Source organism: Peromyscus californicus, unplaced genomic scaffold, assembly GCF_007827085.1.
Source record: "Peromyscus californicus insignis strain IS unplaced genomic scaffold, ASM782708v3 Scaffold_9__1_contigs__length_137607984, whole genome shotgun sequence".
Taxonomy (NCBI): Eukaryota; Metazoa; Chordata; class Mammalia; order Rodentia; family Cricetidae; genus Peromyscus; species Peromyscus californicus.
The window spans coordinates 72,412,882-72,428,647 of NW_026294617.1; the positions used below are offsets into that span (position 1 = coordinate 72,412,882).

At 55.2% G+C, this 15,766-nt stretch overlaps 1 protein-coding gene across 16 annotated transcripts; it reads left to right on the plus strand.

Annotated features, from left to right (window-relative positions):
• Window positions 1–888: 888 nt before the first annotated feature.
• Window positions 889–15,180, plus strand: Celf3 (CUGBP Elav-like family member 3). 16 transcript variants are annotated; one of them, XM_052730411.1, is made up of 14 exons: window positions 889–930; window positions 1,693–1,798; window positions 2,909–2,991; window positions 7,968–8,016; window positions 8,394–8,522; window positions 8,623–8,702; window positions 9,456–9,599; window positions 9,755–9,896; window positions 10,088–10,237; window positions 10,809–10,874; window positions 11,161–11,304; window positions 11,567–11,710; window positions 12,462–12,598; window positions 14,140–15,180. In XM_052730411.1, the coding sequence occupies exons 4-13, from the start codon at window positions 7,968–7,970 to the stop codon at window positions 12,587–12,589; spliced, it is 1,176 nt and encodes a 391-aa protein (XP_052586371.1). In that variant the 5' UTR covers window positions 889–930; window positions 1,693–1,798; window positions 2,909–2,991; the 3' UTR covers window positions 12,590–12,598; window positions 14,140–15,180. The 16 variants fall into 16 exon arrangements, 15 of the variants coding, with proteins under 15 accessions (XP_052586371.1, XP_052586372.1, XP_052586373.1 ...); XM_052730412.1 differs by having other exon boundaries at window positions 8,397–8,522; XM_052730413.1 differs by lacking the exon at window positions 889–930 and adding an exon at window positions 6,136–6,206 and having other exon boundaries at window positions 1,014–1,778.
• Window positions 15,181–15,766: the final 586 nt, after the last annotated feature.

The following is a 15,766-nucleotide window of genomic DNA, read 5'->3' on the forward strand; positions in this document are numbered from 1 at the left end:
TTCCCACAGAAGGAATCGGGGATCTCCACATGTCACAGGTTCTTTGCATGAAGTGTTTGTTAAGCACCTACTATGTATAAGGAAGACGCCACAGGAGACTCTGTGAACAGTAGGATGCTGAATTAAATGGAATCTTGGTTTTCAAGGGTCTTCTTACAAGTGAGAGCTGCCACTGGCTGCCGCCTCCCTGCCCATGCATTTATACACACAAACTCCCCAGAGAGAAGGAAGGGGGTGTCTGCAAATGCCAGACTGTTATAGCTCCCCTTGCTTCCTTTTCTGGAAAAATATGCAGTCCTCTTTCTGCACTCCCTTCCACTGTCTCTCTTTCCCCACACCCCTTTGCATTTTTCCTCTTTGCCTCACTTTTGCGCTTTTCCCCCAGACCCTGTGACTGCTTCCTTTCTCATCTACACCTCCCTTCCTGCTCCTCAACCTGCCTGCCTGCTCTCTCCCGTTTCTCTTCCTTGTTTCCTTCCTTGGGACCTCATTCTCAGGCTCCCCAAACGCCAGACTCCCCTCTACTCCCCACCCCCAGCTTCCATCCCCTGGGTCTTCGCTTCCTCTTCCAGCACCAGGGACAGCTCCAGCCCCCCGGAACAATGGACCCCACCTTAGGGCTCCTCTATAAATTCTCCATCTTAGTGTATTGCCCAACTCCTGATTGGGTAGTAAGATGGGGGAAGGGTTGTTATCGACACCAGCTGCTCTTCTAGGGAGGAAAGGGAGTCGGGGAGGATAGAGATAGAAAGAGGGAGTGGCGCTCGTATGAGTTGTGCGTCTCTCTCCAGAGTAGGGAATTTGTATTCCACCCCTGAGACTGACATCACTGATGTCAGGGGAAAGGAGGTGGGAGTGGGGAGGGGGGTGTGGAGGGGGGAGGTTTTTGTTGAGAAGAGCGCGGCCGGAGAGCAGAGCTCCGGGACCCAGGTGACCGGGAAAGCAGGCAGCCCTAGTGTCGGGAGTAGCCGGCAGCAGCCCAGGCCGGGGAACCATCCAGGTTGGGGGTGGGAGGGGGGTCGAGGGAGAACCTGAAGGGGGCAGGGCAGAAGGGACCCCCGGAGCCCTGCCGCCATCAGAGATCAAGCATTTGGCATCAGGGATCTTCGGACCCAGCAGAAGGATCAGCCACAAGGGAGGTGTCCTCCCTAGGAAGCCAACAAGAGTCACCTGCCCCACATCAGGAGCAGGGACCCCTCATGACGCTGCTGGCAACCCTGTCAGGCCCCTAGCCCCTCAGCCTCCTTCCCATCGCCTCCTCTGACTCTCTGCCCATCTCCTTTGGCATTTGTGCCTTTGCTCCCGCCCTCTGAGCTCCAGCGCTCCTGCTACCACCCAAACGCCCCAGGGCTTAGCTGCCCTGACCCCCATCCTGGGATATTTGCCAGATCTCTGGGAGGGAGACTGTTTGTTTGGGCTATGCCCCCTGGTGGCCTGACAGTATCTGCCTAGACCCCTGACCCCTAGCCCTCAACTCCCCAGGCCTCCTTTGTGTGAAGAGCTCTCCTCTGATCAGCACTGTGGTTGGGGGCCAAAGGGAAAGCCGGCCCTGCTGGGCCCCTGGGCCCCACCACCTGCCTCCTGGTTGGGCAGCTTCCCTTGTCTTTGGGCCTCTCCCTGCTCCCCCCTGGCCCCTCCTCCTGGGCCGCCCCAATGAAGGAGCCGGATGCCATCAAGCTGTTTGTGGGGCAGATCCCGAGGCATCTGGAGGAAAAGGACCTGAAGCCCATCTTCGAGCAGTTCGGTCGGATCTTCGAGCTGACTGTCATCAAGGACAAGTACACCGGGCTGCACAAGGGTGAGGGGGCAGGCCAGGCTGGAGAGGAGGCAGGAAGGATGGAGGAAGCTGGAGGGATGGAGTGACCAGAAAGGAACGATTTGGAAGCAGCGTTCAGGGGCTGGGGACTGGATGGAGGAGCTGAATGAGAACTCAGTTGAGTGACAGAGACTGCCGGGCGCAAAGCTAAGGCAACTCTGCACTAGAGATGGAGGAGGGTGTTGATGGCATGGGACGAGCTCCCAAAGGGTCAGAAAGACAAGTTTTAGGAGAGAGGATCAAGATCGACAATGTGAGCAGCCCCGGATAATGCTGGGATGGCTGGCCAGGTGTTCAACCTAGAAAGAGTGGGATACAGACAAACCAGGGCAGCCCGGGACTAAAGCGAGGAGCAGAGGAGAGGGACGTGGAACAGAGAGGCTGGACAATGTTTGTGGGACTTAGAAAGTTGTTGGGAAAATGCTCCTGAGTTCTCGCCAAGAGCTGTGCTGCGAAGCAGGGCTGGCCGGGGATCAGCACTTGGAGAGCTCCAGACGCCGGGAACCCAGGGCCACACCACCTCCCTGGATGTCGGGGCTCTGGAAAAAGCACTTCCGGCTGCTGCTTTTCCTCTCCCTTCTCTGTGCACTCCCCACATCTGCCTCCGGTGGAGTCTGGGGGAAATGAGAAGTGGGGAAAATGGAAGGGAAGAGGGTGGAGAGAGAGAGAGAGAGAGAGAGAGAGAGAGAGAGAGAGAGAGAGAGAGAGAGAGAGAGAGAGAGAGAGAGGGAGAGAGGGAGAGAGGGAGAGAGGGAGAGAGGGAGAGAGGGAGAGAGGGGAGAGAGGGAGAGAGGGAGAGAGGGAGAGAGAGAGAGAGAGAGAGAACCACATTGCCCTACCTGCTTGGAAATCACAGTTCTTTCTGTCCCAGTCCCATCTCTCAACACATCGAATGCTTTCCTCCCTTCCCTCCAGGTCTCCGCCCCAGAGAAAAGGTATAATTTTTATCCCTCTGGGATGCCTCCCCAACCCAGCAGGCAGAGATGGCAAGAAGGGGAAATGCCTCCCCCATCCTCAGTCTCCTGGGGAAGCCCCTTAGGAAGGGGAAAGTGGGGACTCGCCCCAACCCTGGCTCTCCGCCTGTCTCCTCAGGATGTGCCTTCCTGACATACTGTGCCCGCGATTCAGCCCTGAAGGCCCAGAGCGCCCTGCACGAACAGAAGACTCTCCCAGGGGTGAGTCCTGCGCTTTGCAGGGTCCAGGGGCTGAGAGCAGCCTTAGGATGTTGCAGGGGACCCACGGCCCTCCCAGGACACTGGGTTTATTTTCCACCTCTTGTCATCACCAGGAAGTCCTTCTAGCATCCCTTTCCTTCTGTAGATGTGTGAAAAAAGAACCATTAGTGGGGTAAATGTGACCTTTTCTGAGGAGCACATGCAGCTCCTCCCCCTTGTCCCCAGTCCGTCCCCAGGCCATGTAAGAGGGAGAATTTAGCTGTATGAGGGGCACACACAGTAGACTGAACACCTGTGTCAGAGGGAGCAAGAGGCACCAGGCACTCTTGTGGTGCTGGATAAGGCAGGCCATTGCCTGTGAGATGGGGGAGGGTGTGCTGCCCTGAGAACAGGCAGCTGGGCCTGCTGGACTGTTCTGGGCTGATTTCTGAGATCACACAGGCTCCCTGCCTATCTCCCAGGAAGCACTCCAAAACAGAGCCACAGGGCACCAAAGTGGAGCAGGGTCTGGGGTGGATATGAGTTTGGGGCAGCAGGCAGAGCTGACATGATGGTGAACGCTCAGGCTTGACCCCACCCCCGAGTGTGCCCAGGGAGGTCAGGGAAGCAGAGGTGGCCCTCAGGTGGCTTCCCTCCTGCAAGGTTACATTTCTTTGTTTCTTGAGCCGGCCTCCTACCTGGGCCGGTAACTGAGAGCAGGCATCTAGAAGCCCCCTGGCCCCTTTGGCCGGCTATCTGCTTTCTGTTTTCTCTCAGTCTGTGAGTCCCAGGGAGCCCTCCCTGAAGCCTCACTGCCCACAGCAAACCTTTGCTCAGCACTGTCTGGGGGCTGGAGACATCTGTCCCAGCCTCGACTCCTTCACCACGTGGGACAGAGGATGGTACCGACCATCCATCCTCCTGAGAGGAAACAGACAAAACAGATGGGGTGGGGATATAGAAAATAGAACTGCTTATCCCGCCCCCAACCTCCAGCTCTCTGGAGGTCCCCTCTAGCCCCCCTCCACCATCTTATCCCAACCAACAGGAACCACCATTGCCCAGCGTGTAGGACCAGTGCATGCGAGTGAGCTGGCCTAGGGGTCTAGGGTGAGCGTGTGCTCATGCTCACATGCATGTGAGCACCTTACAGGCCAGGAGTACATGCAAGCTGCCGCATCCCAACATTCCCTCCGTTTCCTCTCTGGAGGGGGCTTCACAAACCAGATTTTCACCTTCACTGCTGTGGGTTTCCTGTTCCTCATTTCAGAGCTCCTGCAGAACTGGAGGGTCAGTGGGAGGAGACCAAGAAAGGCCAGAAAAGGGACATGGAAGAATGACCATGGCGGGTGGGCGGGCGCCCCAAAGGCAGAGTACCAGTTAGGGGGTAACTCCCCTGCATCTGTCCCCTCCAGTTGCCTGTGACGCTCAGGCAAAACTCTGACTTGGATGACACTGCCTGCCTTTCCTGAAAACTCGTGGGCTGGGCGTGAGAGTGGGGGAAGGCCCCTGCTAATAATGCTTCTCTCACTTTGTGCCAGACTGCCCAGGTGACATGAAGTTCCCACGGTGGCATTTGGCACAGTTGACAGAATCCAGAGGGACCGATAGTTTCTAATAGGAAGTGAGGGGTTCCATTCTTCCAGGAAGGATCCCATGCTAAGGGGTTCTGAAAGCTGACAGGGCAGTGAAGGGAGCAGATACCTGTAACCCAGCTCTTGTCTTTGTACCCTACCAAGTGTTTTATCCTGTCATTTGCCCCTTCAGGTTTGTGTGTGTGTGTGTGTGTGTGTGTGTGTGTGTGTGGTGTGTGTGTGGTGTGTGTGTGCATGTGTGTGTGTTTCTGTGTGCATGTGTGTGTGAGTCTGTGTGTGTGTGTGCATGTGTATGAGTCTGTGTGTGTCTGTGTGTGCATGTGTGTGTGTCTGTATGTATGTATGTGTGAGTCTGTGTGTGTGTCTGTGTGTGCATGTGTGTGTGTGTATGTATGTGTGAGTCTGTGTGTGTGTCTGTGTGTGCATGTGTGTGAGTCTGTGTGTGTATCTGTGTGTCACTCGTGTGTGTGAGTCTGTTTGTGTGTATGTGTATATGTGAGTCTGTGTGTGAGTCTGTGTGTGTCAGTCTGTGTGTGTGTACAGGGTGTCAGCCAATGCACTGTTCTGTAAGTTTTTGCTTGTCTCCAGGCTCTCCTGCATGGTGTATTTTAACAAGTGCATCTTAGCCTGCTTCTTGCTTCTCCTTTTTATCACCCAGAATCTAGAAGGTGCTACCATAGTGAGATGATGTTTGAGGCTGGCCTGTGGCTGTTGAGCCCCATGTCCTCTTCTCTCCCAGGGAGGCTCTGTCCCAGGCCCTGGATCCATGCTTAGCAGGGTGTGGCCTCTTGGAAGTCGGTTGTGAGGGATGCCTCTGCCTGGCTTATTCTTCCCCATCTGTTCTGAATGAAACTCCCACTCTGGAGATGTGGGCATTCCCATCAGCTTGAGGCAGGGAGGGTGGGTTCTGCGGCACCAGGAACTGTGACGCCAGGAGTGGCAAGGCTCCTGACCTGCACCCTCAAGGGAATTAGATTTTGAGGATGAGTAAGATCTTTTTGGATGTGGGATCTTGACTGTTAATGAGAGGGGTGGACCTGAACAGTGGTCCTGTTAGGGAAAGCAGAGCAGAGCTCCCTGGCTGGAGTGTAAATAGCCTCTTCTTCTTTGGGAGGCTCTTGGGAGGGCTTATCACCTGGTGGGTGGTAGCTAGGGAAGAGGCACCTGCCAGGTTGCCAGGTAAACACAGCCCAGCTGGACTCAGGGGAAGGGGCAGGTGTGCCCAGGCAAGCTAACAAAGCTGAGTTTCCCACAGGAAGTGCCACGCCAGGAGGGGGGGCTGGAAACGGGCATTGGGAGTACTGAGGAGTCCCGAGTGAGGGTATTGTGGGCGGTTCTGTCCACACTGTGGTCTGTGCTGTGTCTCTGTGAGAGTGCACATCAGCTGTGGGTATTTATTGATATGCTATTTTGTGCTCGAAGCCTGTGCAGGGCCAGCACGACATCATTTCTCTCCCAGGTTCTCAGTCTCTGAGAGAACAGCAACTTTCCCAGAGACTTGTTGGGAAGGGCATAGTGTCAATCATAAGAATGCCCCATGCTGACCCTGGTTCTGTCTCCCCATTTTGAGGGGTGGATGTGGCTAGCTGCTGTGGTACCTGGGAGAGAATTTCCTGTTTTGGCTACAGTACAGAAGAGGAGGTAAATGACCATAACTCTCTAGCCCACAGACCTCCCCTACACACACACACACACACACACACACCCTTAGGAGATTGAGTCTCAGATGGGATAATCCCAGATTGGTAGAAGGTAAATCTGGGGGCAGATTGGCCGGAGGATTTATGTGACTGGGACCCTCCCACCCCCCACCAGCTGCTCACAGACCCAGAGCTTTGGGGGAGGGAAGGAGGGGGGTGCAGGAATATCATTGGAGATGGGTCTTAGGTTTGATCTGAGGCTGTGAACACCTGGCTGGCAGAGTCCAGCCAGGAGTGGTATTTTTGTATTCTCCATGTTAAGTCACTCAAGGTCTCCAAATGCTCAAGTACCAGAGGTGAGGAGCACCTGAACACAGGATTCCTGGTCCGTCCCCTTACAGAGGAGGAAGTTGAAGAAGAAGAAACAACTTAGCCACGGCACACAGCTAGTGAGAGGCAGGGCTCCTTGGCCCCAAGTCTCCCCTCAGTTAAATGACTTTCATTACATACCCTTAGCCTCACTCTTGGCATGAAAATGAATGCCTCATCTTAGGCTTTCGGTCTCTGGAGCTAAGATGGTCCCACCATCACATGAGTGAGGGGACTGGGTGTGACCCTAGCAGTCAAAGTCCTGGATAGCAAGAGAAGTTCAGAGCTGAATCCTGAATGCTTCTTCCGCTTTCCGGTCACTACGGTGCCCGCCGGCCATCTTGGTTAAGGAAATCAACCTGTGGGAGTCTTTCCCAAGTTCACTCACCAAACAAGACACGGAGAATAGAACTGGGTATTTTTCTACCCACACTGAAGACTGAACAAAGGGTGATACTCTGGGTGTCAGGGAGAGGGTGGAGCTCTGGAGAACTTTTGAGCCAGGGAGGATTGCAAAGGAGCATGGATAGCCTCGGCTCCTTCAGCGCTTTCTCAGCTCTTCAGACACCAAGGACTGGTCCTGGAGGAGGAAGGCAGGAGAACAAACAGTATGGCCCCTGCAGGGCTCACTCCACTTACTTCCCTCCAGGACCAGGAAGCTTTCCAGGGCCCCTCCCCCACCTCCCAGTCCCCACCCAATCCTCCACCCCCAGCATACCCTATTCCCACCCCCCCAGTCCTTCTCTGGGTGTGTGTGGAGAAGCAGAAGTGATGACATCACCACGGTCGCCAGGGCGACGGGGACGGATAAATCAGGCTGAGTGGGCGGTTGCCATGGTGCGCATTCTCCCGTTGCCACGGAGACTGGGCATCTGCTCCCTTTGTGCTGCCCGAGTGCCTTCCCCCTGGGGTCAAGGGGTGTAGGGGAGCAGAAAGAGAGGCTGACACACCTCCAGTGGTCAGAAGGAATTCTGGGCCCCTGTGGGGTCTCCCTCATCCTTCCCTGGGGGTTCTCCATGGGATAGCCTCTGCTTGCTCCTACTTTACAGAATGGAGGCGGCTCTGGTTGATCAGTCCCTTGGTTGAGCTCTGACTTAAGACCTGTGTCCTATGGGCAGGCATTTCTCACCTAAGAGAGCAACACCTATGGGTGGCAGGTCAACCTGAGCCCAGAGCTGCACCCCATGAACATCTTCCAACACATCCCCTCTCCCCCATACCTTTAATCCTTTCAGCTCTGAATTCTAGACAAGACTGGTCCTACCCTTTCCTTCTCATCAACTTAGAGGGCTGGGGCAACCCTGCTCCCTTCAATCTCTGGCCATCTCATTTGGGGAGGGCTCTCGGATGTTCCATGGAGGTCCTGGCAGCTTCCTTCTTTTCTCTCCTCCAGATGAACAGGCCGATCCAGGTCAAGCCAGCCGACAGCGAGAGTCGAGGAGGTAGGTTCTACAACTTTGGATTTAGCCCCTTTCCTCCCACCCCCAGGCTCAGGGCTTGAAAGGGACGAAGGAAGGAAGTCTGATGGTACTGAAGAATTACCTAAAGTTGGGGTTAAGGAAGAGGTGAGTGTGGCGGTAGGAGACAAGATCTGGTCCATTCGTAGAGATGACAAAAACAGAGTTCAAGTCCTCCTTGAACTGAGATGAGAGTACTGCACGTTACTGAACCTCAATTCCCGGCTATCACTGCTTCACACCTAGAGCTGTTGTTCCCCAGGATGGGGAAGAGTGTCAGGAGCAACAGGTCCAGGTGGAAGGGCTGGGAGAGTGGTCAGCAGGCCCTGGACATCACCCCCTCCTATGCCCCATCCCCCCAGAAGACCGGAAGCTCTTTGTGGGGATGCTAGGAAAGCAGCAGACAGATGAGGATGTCCGGAAGATGTTTGAACCATTTGGAACCATAGACGAGTGCACTGTGCTCCGGGGGCCAGATGGTACCAGCAAAGGTAGTCCCTTTCACTTCTCCCCTTGCCCATAGAACCCCAGAGGGTGCCCTCACGGTAGGCACTCACCCCTCTTCTCCTCTACCCCAACCATTCACTCTAGGCTGTGCCTTTGTGAAGTTCCAGACTCACGCCGAGGCCCAGGCAGCCATCAACACCCTCCATAGCAGCCGGACCCTGCCGGTGAGCTCCACTCCCCTCCTTCCTTATCTTCCCAATGGTACACCCGCCAGGCCCTAGCATCGATCAAGATTCATGCAGGATAGGACGTCTATTCTTTTTTTTTTTTTTTTTTTTTAAGTTTTTGCAAAAGAGCCACTGAATCAAGTATCTCTTTTCTACCCTCCCAAATGCCCCACCTCATTTCCTGGGATGTCAGGACCCTTGCTTAAAGGCCCCACCTGCCCAGCACGTGTTGATAACTGCTGCCCCTGAATGTTAGTGTTGGGTCAGTTGAATGTGAGCTGGAGTTCTTAGCTGGACCTGACTAGCTGCTTCCAAAAGATGTGGGCCTTCCCACAACTCAAGGGTCTCTAGCAGAGGCAGGGCAGGCATCAAACAAGAAGAGGACTCAACATCAGATAGAGAACTGAACCCTGGGCCCCTTCGGCTCTGAGAGTCTAGGACTCTATGACTATCCTTGTGGATGTTCCGATGAACATTCCCCACAGCTAATCCACCGTGGGTTGCCAGCACAGACGCCTCTCAGAGCTGTCCTTTCGATCCCCACAGGCCTGTCCAGTTTTGAGCATTTCACATTCCTCAATTCTATCCAGCCTTTTACACATCCCAGTGCAGGGAGATGGTGGGATTAGGATCTCCCCATTTGGATTGGGCACTGTGATGGCTGTGCTCCCAAAGAGGCCTGAGACCAGACGCTGAGGCCCCCAGGGAGCAGAGGTCGACTCTTCCTGTGACATGTGGGCCCATGCCCAGGGTGCCTCATCCAGCCTGGTGGTAAAGTTTGCTGACACAGAGAAGGAGCGAGGTCTCCGCCGAATGCAACAGGTGGCGACCCAGCTGGGCATGTTCAGCCCTATCGCCCTCCAGTTTGGAGCCTACAGCGCCTACACTCAGGCCGTAAGCATGCCTGCCCCCCCCCCCATCCCCAGCTAGCTCCTGCTCATCTCCATGTCCTTCATGGCCCACCCTCCAAAACACCAAAGCAGGGCTTGGGAGGGAGATGAACACCAGTACTGGGGGCCTGGCCCTACTCTCCTCTCCCCATCCCACAGCTGATGCAGCAGCAGGCAGCCCTGGTAGCAGCTCACAGTGCCTACCTCAGCCCGATGGCCACCATGGCTGCCGTGCAGATGCAGCACATGGCTGCCATCAATGCCAATGGCCTCATCGCCACCCCTGTCACTCCATCCTCAGGTAAGGCCTATGTTAGGCAGGTGGGGCTAGGGACACACAGCTGGGCAGGTAAGAACAGCACCGTGGCAGGGAGTAGGGGGGCCACGGGGTCTAAGAGGTGCTCAGGGTCCGAGAATGGCCTGCTCGCTCCGCTCTGTCCCCAGGTCTGCCGCCTGCCCCTCTGCTCTGTCGCTGTCATTTTCTCCCCCTAGGAACCAGCACCCCTCCTGCCATTGCTGCCACGCCCGTCTCTGCCATCCCTGCTGCCTTGGGCGTCAACGGCTACAGCCCGGTGCCCACCCAGCCCACGGGGCAGCCTGCCCCTGATGCTCTGTATCCCAACGGGGTTCACCCTTACCCAGGTGGGGGTCTCTGCCTGCCCCACCTTGCTCCATCAGCCATCCAGGCCACCACTCCCATTGCTGGCAGCCATGACACACCTTCCCTCTCCAACCTCAGGGCTTAAGGTGCTTTTTCTTGCGCTCTTCCTGGGCAGAAATGCTCCTTGGGTTCCTTTCTTTTCTTTTAGTGGTTTTGAGACAGGGTGTCTCTGTGTGGCCCAGGCTGTCCCAGAACTATGTAGACTAGGCTGGCCTTGAACTCACAAAGATCTGCCTGCCTCTGCCTCCTGAGTACTGGGATTAAAGGCGTGCGCTACTCCACCTGGCTTTTTTGGGGGGGTTCTTGGCTAGGGCAGCTGAGGCTTAGAGAGGTGGAGCAACTTGGCCATAATGGCAAGTCAGTCACAGACCTGCCTGACACACACTGGGCTCTTCCCCTTTTCCTACTGCCATATGCATTTCCCCTTCTCATCCCACCCTTCATCCCCGTCCCCTCCCCCCGCCCCCCATGAGGCTCTGTCTGCTGAAAGAGGTGCTGGTGGGGTTCCCATTGTGTCCCAGACCCACTCATGGCTTGTGATGCTCTCCACAGCCCAGAGCCCCGCTGCCCCTGTGGATCCCCTCCAGCAGGCCTATGCAGGAATGCAGCACTACACAGGTGAGGCCCTGGCCAGGTGGGAGGCATGGCGTGAGGAAAAGAGATCTAGAAACTATAGTCTAAGCATCTACACTCTCCGCCAGCGACACCCTCAGGCCTTCCTGACAAGCTGTGCCTGTGAGAACGGACGCCTGAGGGCAGCACCCCCAGGACTTGGTCTGAGGAAGCCCCTTCCCTGACACTCTCAGCCCTGTGGACTCCATTGGATAGGGCTGGGGAGGGAGACAAGGCTGGCTGTGAGGGGTCAGGGGAACCCCATTTGCCTTTTCTGTTTTCACCACCCCAGCAGCCTATCCTGCAGCCTACAGCCTAGTTGCACCCGCGTTCCCGCAGCCTCCAGCCCTGGTCGCCCAGCAGCCCCCACCACCACCTCAGCAACAGCAGCAGCAGCAGCAGCAGCAGCAGCAGCAGCAGCAGCAGCAGCGGGAAGGTGCCAGCCTGGGGCAGGGTCCTGATAGCTGTGAACCCGCAGGGATAAGAACGCCCATGTTGTGGGCCTGGGTAATCCCGATGGCTCTGTGCCAAACTCAGCTCTGGCCCTATGTGTGAGGATGAAGGAGTGGGGAGGCCTGTCCACACTGCTGGGGGCCAGGATCAGCGGCCTCTCTGCAGCTGCGTCCCCCACACCTCTGCCGTTCCAGTCTGCATTTCCCAGTCTCTGAGCTATCCCTTCTATCTCTGCTGCCACCCAGGCCCTGATGGCTGCAACATCTTCATCTACCACCTGCCCCAGGAGTTCACGGACTCAGAGATCCTCCAGATGTTTGTCCCTTTTGGTCATGTCATCTCAGCCAAAGTCTTTGTTGACCGGGCCACCAATCAGAGCAAATGTTTTGGTAAGAACATGATGATCCAAAAGACAGAGTATGGACATTTTTTGACTGAACTCTAACTTAGAATGAAGTTTGTCACATTTGGAGGCATTTAGGGTCTCAATGAACTTAGCCTTTGAAAGCCTGAATACACAAGGCCAAAAAAGAACCATTTCTGACACACCCACCATCCCATATAGTTGCCACCCAAGCCCATCTCTTGTAAAAAGGTCATAGCTTCATCTTCCTCCTCAAGAACCAACCTTGGGGCTAGAGATGTAGCTCAGAAATTTGAGCACTGTAGTGGCATGAGATCCTATGTTCTATCATATCATATCACACACACACACACACACACACACACACACACACACACACACACACACACACGAGCCAACTCCATTTCATGTAGTCTGGCGATACTAGATTTCAAAAGGATGTAGGTTTCAGTTGGAAGCCTGCTTCAGACCCTTGCTTCAAAAGTCACTTACAGGGTTTTCAAAAGGCAGGTTTCAGAGAACTCTTAGGCCAAGAGCCACCTTTCAAAGAACATGGAAAGCACACACTAGTTTGTGAATGGCTGGACTGGATTCACTCATGAAATCTATCATCAACAAATTCTCTCGGAATGCCGACTGTGTGCCAGGCAGGTGTCTAGGGATTAGAGATGCTTGGATGAGGCAGGGTGGCACAGGGAAAGCAAACAAGCAGCCCTGGCCCCATGGCAGGACAGCGATGTGGGGCCGGGCCGGGCCTTATGCCCTTCTCACCTCAGGCTTTGTGAGTTTCGACAATCCGGCCAGTGCCCAGGCTGCCATCCAGGCAATGAATGGTTTCCAGATTGGCATGAAGCGCCTCAAAGTCCAGCTAAAGCGGCCTAAGGATGCAAACAGGCCCTACTAAGGGCTTCAGGTGGGTGCTGCTCTGTCCTGTGACCTCATCTCCAGACTCCACACACTGTGACCATTCTTCCACTACCAACCCACCCTGATGCTGGGCATAAGGAACTCAGGTCTGGGCCACTCCCCCAGCTACTGTTCAGTCAGTTGTGTCTCCACCGGCACGCACATGCACACACGCGCGCGCACAAACACACACACACACACACACACACACACACACACACACACACACACACACACACACACACACACCATTCCAGAGAGAGCCAAATCTACACCTGTGTCTGCTCCTAGAGTTTTCCACAGTATCTGGTCTTGTTTGTCTGGTCAGTGTCCATGTGTCTGTCTTTCTCTTTCTGGTTTTCCTTTGGGTTGGATGAAATTAGTGGAGTAGGTTTTGGGGGCCAGGAGGCTGCTTTAGAGAACTCGAGGGTTATAGAGCCTCTTGGTTTTGAAACCTTGTCTCCTGATAAGTGGAGACACTCAGGTCCTGTTGCCTGTTGCCCTCAACTCCAGGGCAGTGGACTCTGGGGCAGAACGCGATACAGCTGGGAGTGGGCGTGGCTTGGCTTAGTGGAGGAAGTGGACTAGCACCTACCTGGGAAGTACACTGGGCCCCTCCAGCCCCGTGAGGCTGCCATCCAGACTTGGGGCACAGACCTGTGAACCCTGGCTACTTTTGGTTTGTTTAATCTCCTTTGGACCAAACCTTGAAAAATCACAACCCAAGAACAATACCCACATTTCTGTTTCTCCCCTTTCCCCCCAATCCTGGCTGCTTAACCCCCCCCACCCTGGGGGCCCCCAGCCCAGGGTCCGTGTCCATTGTCGGCTGAAGCCCCCATCCCGGACCCCTGCTCCGGGCCCCTGTAAGTTGCATGGAACGAGCGTGTTGTCTTTGGAGCCAATTGTTTGTTATCTGGGGAGGGGCTGTGGAGGGAAGCGCCCCCCCAGCCCAGGCTCAGGGCCGGGGGCGGCTCGCGGGATGTGCTTGGTCAACAGTGATTGGTGACTGTGGTCTGTGGTCTGTGCACTTTTCTCTTGCTTCCTTTGTCCCTTTCCAAAAAGGAATGAAAACACCACCCAAGGGCTGGGAGTGGGGTGTCACCCCGGGGGACTCCATCCCTGAGCCCCTCCGGGTCACCCCAGCTCCTGCGGTGCTCCCCTCTCCAGGCGTCTGTCTTGTCCATGCACCCGTCTCCTTCCTCCTAGTTCTCTGCCCGCCTGTCTGTCTCTTTTCTTTGCCTCTCTCCCCATCTAGCTCTCTCTATCTTCCAGTCCATCTTTGATGTGTTTCTTCCTAATGGCTTCAGTTTCTAGACTGTCTCGCCCTTCCTTCCCCGTTTCTCTCTATCCCTGCTCTATGCCCTCATAGCTGGAGGGATGGGGGAGGCGAGCGGATGGTTCTATTGGGACAAGGCCCTTCTGATGGCCTGCCTTTCTCAAGTAGCCCCAACATAGGTGCCATCACTCCCTGCCCCCACCTCCCGGAACCCGTGACCGGTCTTCGCCATCTTCCCTGTGCTTCACCCATATTTCCTTCCTTCACAGGTCTCGAGATACCAGAGGAAGGGGCACTTGATACTCTCTTCCCATGACTGGCCCCCCGGCCTTCTCTGCACATCTGCCCTGGGCCTTGATTGGAATCTGGGGCAAAAGCTGCTTCATGGCCCTAAGGGCCCAGGACCTGGCTCACTCCACCACCTTGCCTCTCTGAAGGGCCATGGCTTTGCTTCCCTGGCTCCAAGAGCCTATTTCCTCCCCAGTGCCCTTTTGGCCTTTGTGAGGAAGCAGGGAATAGGCTCGAAGGCTCAGGGGTATCTGCCTTCTGCTAAGGCTCCGAGTCGGGCCTCTGCACCCACCGCTCACGCTTGCTCCCCTCAGTGGGCCTGGAGTGGCTGTGCAGGCCCATGAGGGCAGCCAGGCGGGCGGGCGTCCTCTCTCCCAAGCGTCCTCACGCCAGCCTCTTCCCCAGTAGGGGCTTCTCAGAAGCTGGTTCTCATATTTCCCTCCACCCTCAGCTAGAGGTAGGGTATCTCCAAATCCCAGGCTCCCAGCCCTAAAGCTCACTGCCTCCCCCAAGGGCCCCCTCAAAGGAGGGTGTGGGGGAGCCCTGAGGGCTGCCTCTCTGCCAGTCAGTCACAGAGACCCTCTTTTCACGAGGAAAAGACCTTTCCCTGAATCCCTAAAAATGTTTACAGTCTCTGCTGGCCCCTCCATGTATATACCATGACCACCAGGGCATTACCAGTCCAACCAGCCAGACGCTGCCATCCCTCTTTCTGGGAGTTTAGACAATGTTGCCCTTGGATTTTTTTTTTCCCTCTCTCTTGATTTCTCCCTTTGCTTTGGGGGTAATTGGGTATTTGGGAGGAAGGGTGTGGGGAGGGCTAAAGGGGTTTATTACCTGATCATTTTCTTTAGGAAGAGGTTTTAGGGAAAAGAACATGGGTGGGGGTGGGATGGTAAAGGGCGAGAAGGGGGAGTCAATACTGACAGTTCTCTACGCTTTGCTTATTTATTTATTGAGTTTTACTTTTGAAGAGTTGCTCTTTTCTGTCTAAATAAAGAAAAAAGTTTAAAAGCACCAAATATGAGTCTTGGAAGGTTGAGAGTAGGGTGTTTACACTGGGGAGGGGAAGGGAGGGAGGAAGGGAAAGAGATTATGGTTATGGAGACAAAACTTTCAAGAAGGTCAAGCCCTTGCTGTGTTCAAACCTTGCTCATAACTTCATGAACCTATTCCACTCACCTTTGGGGCTTGATTCTAGAATGTTCTTCAGAGTCAAGCCCAGGGGAATAAATCTGCAGCTGAGTCCAGGGGCAAGCACTGGTCAGCAGGCCTCTCCCTGGAACCAGCCACCTCTCTGAAGGTTGAGGTCTTGTGTTTCGGGGGGCACTAGGAGCTGGCTGTAATACTACCATTGCTGCTTGTGGTCCTGTGCTGACCCTTAATGTTCATTCCTCATTCTCCAACAGCCCTATGGGCAGAAGATAATTAACAGACAGAGAAGATGCTTGGAAGGTTAACTCCTTTTCCCAGAGTCACATGCCAGAAAGGAGGAAGCTCTGGAAGCTGAACATCTGTCAAGTGCTGTCCTCTCACCTGCTGTCACCTGAGGTGACGATCCCCAGCAGTACCAGACAGGCTGCTGGAGTGCTCCATCAGCAGAAGGTC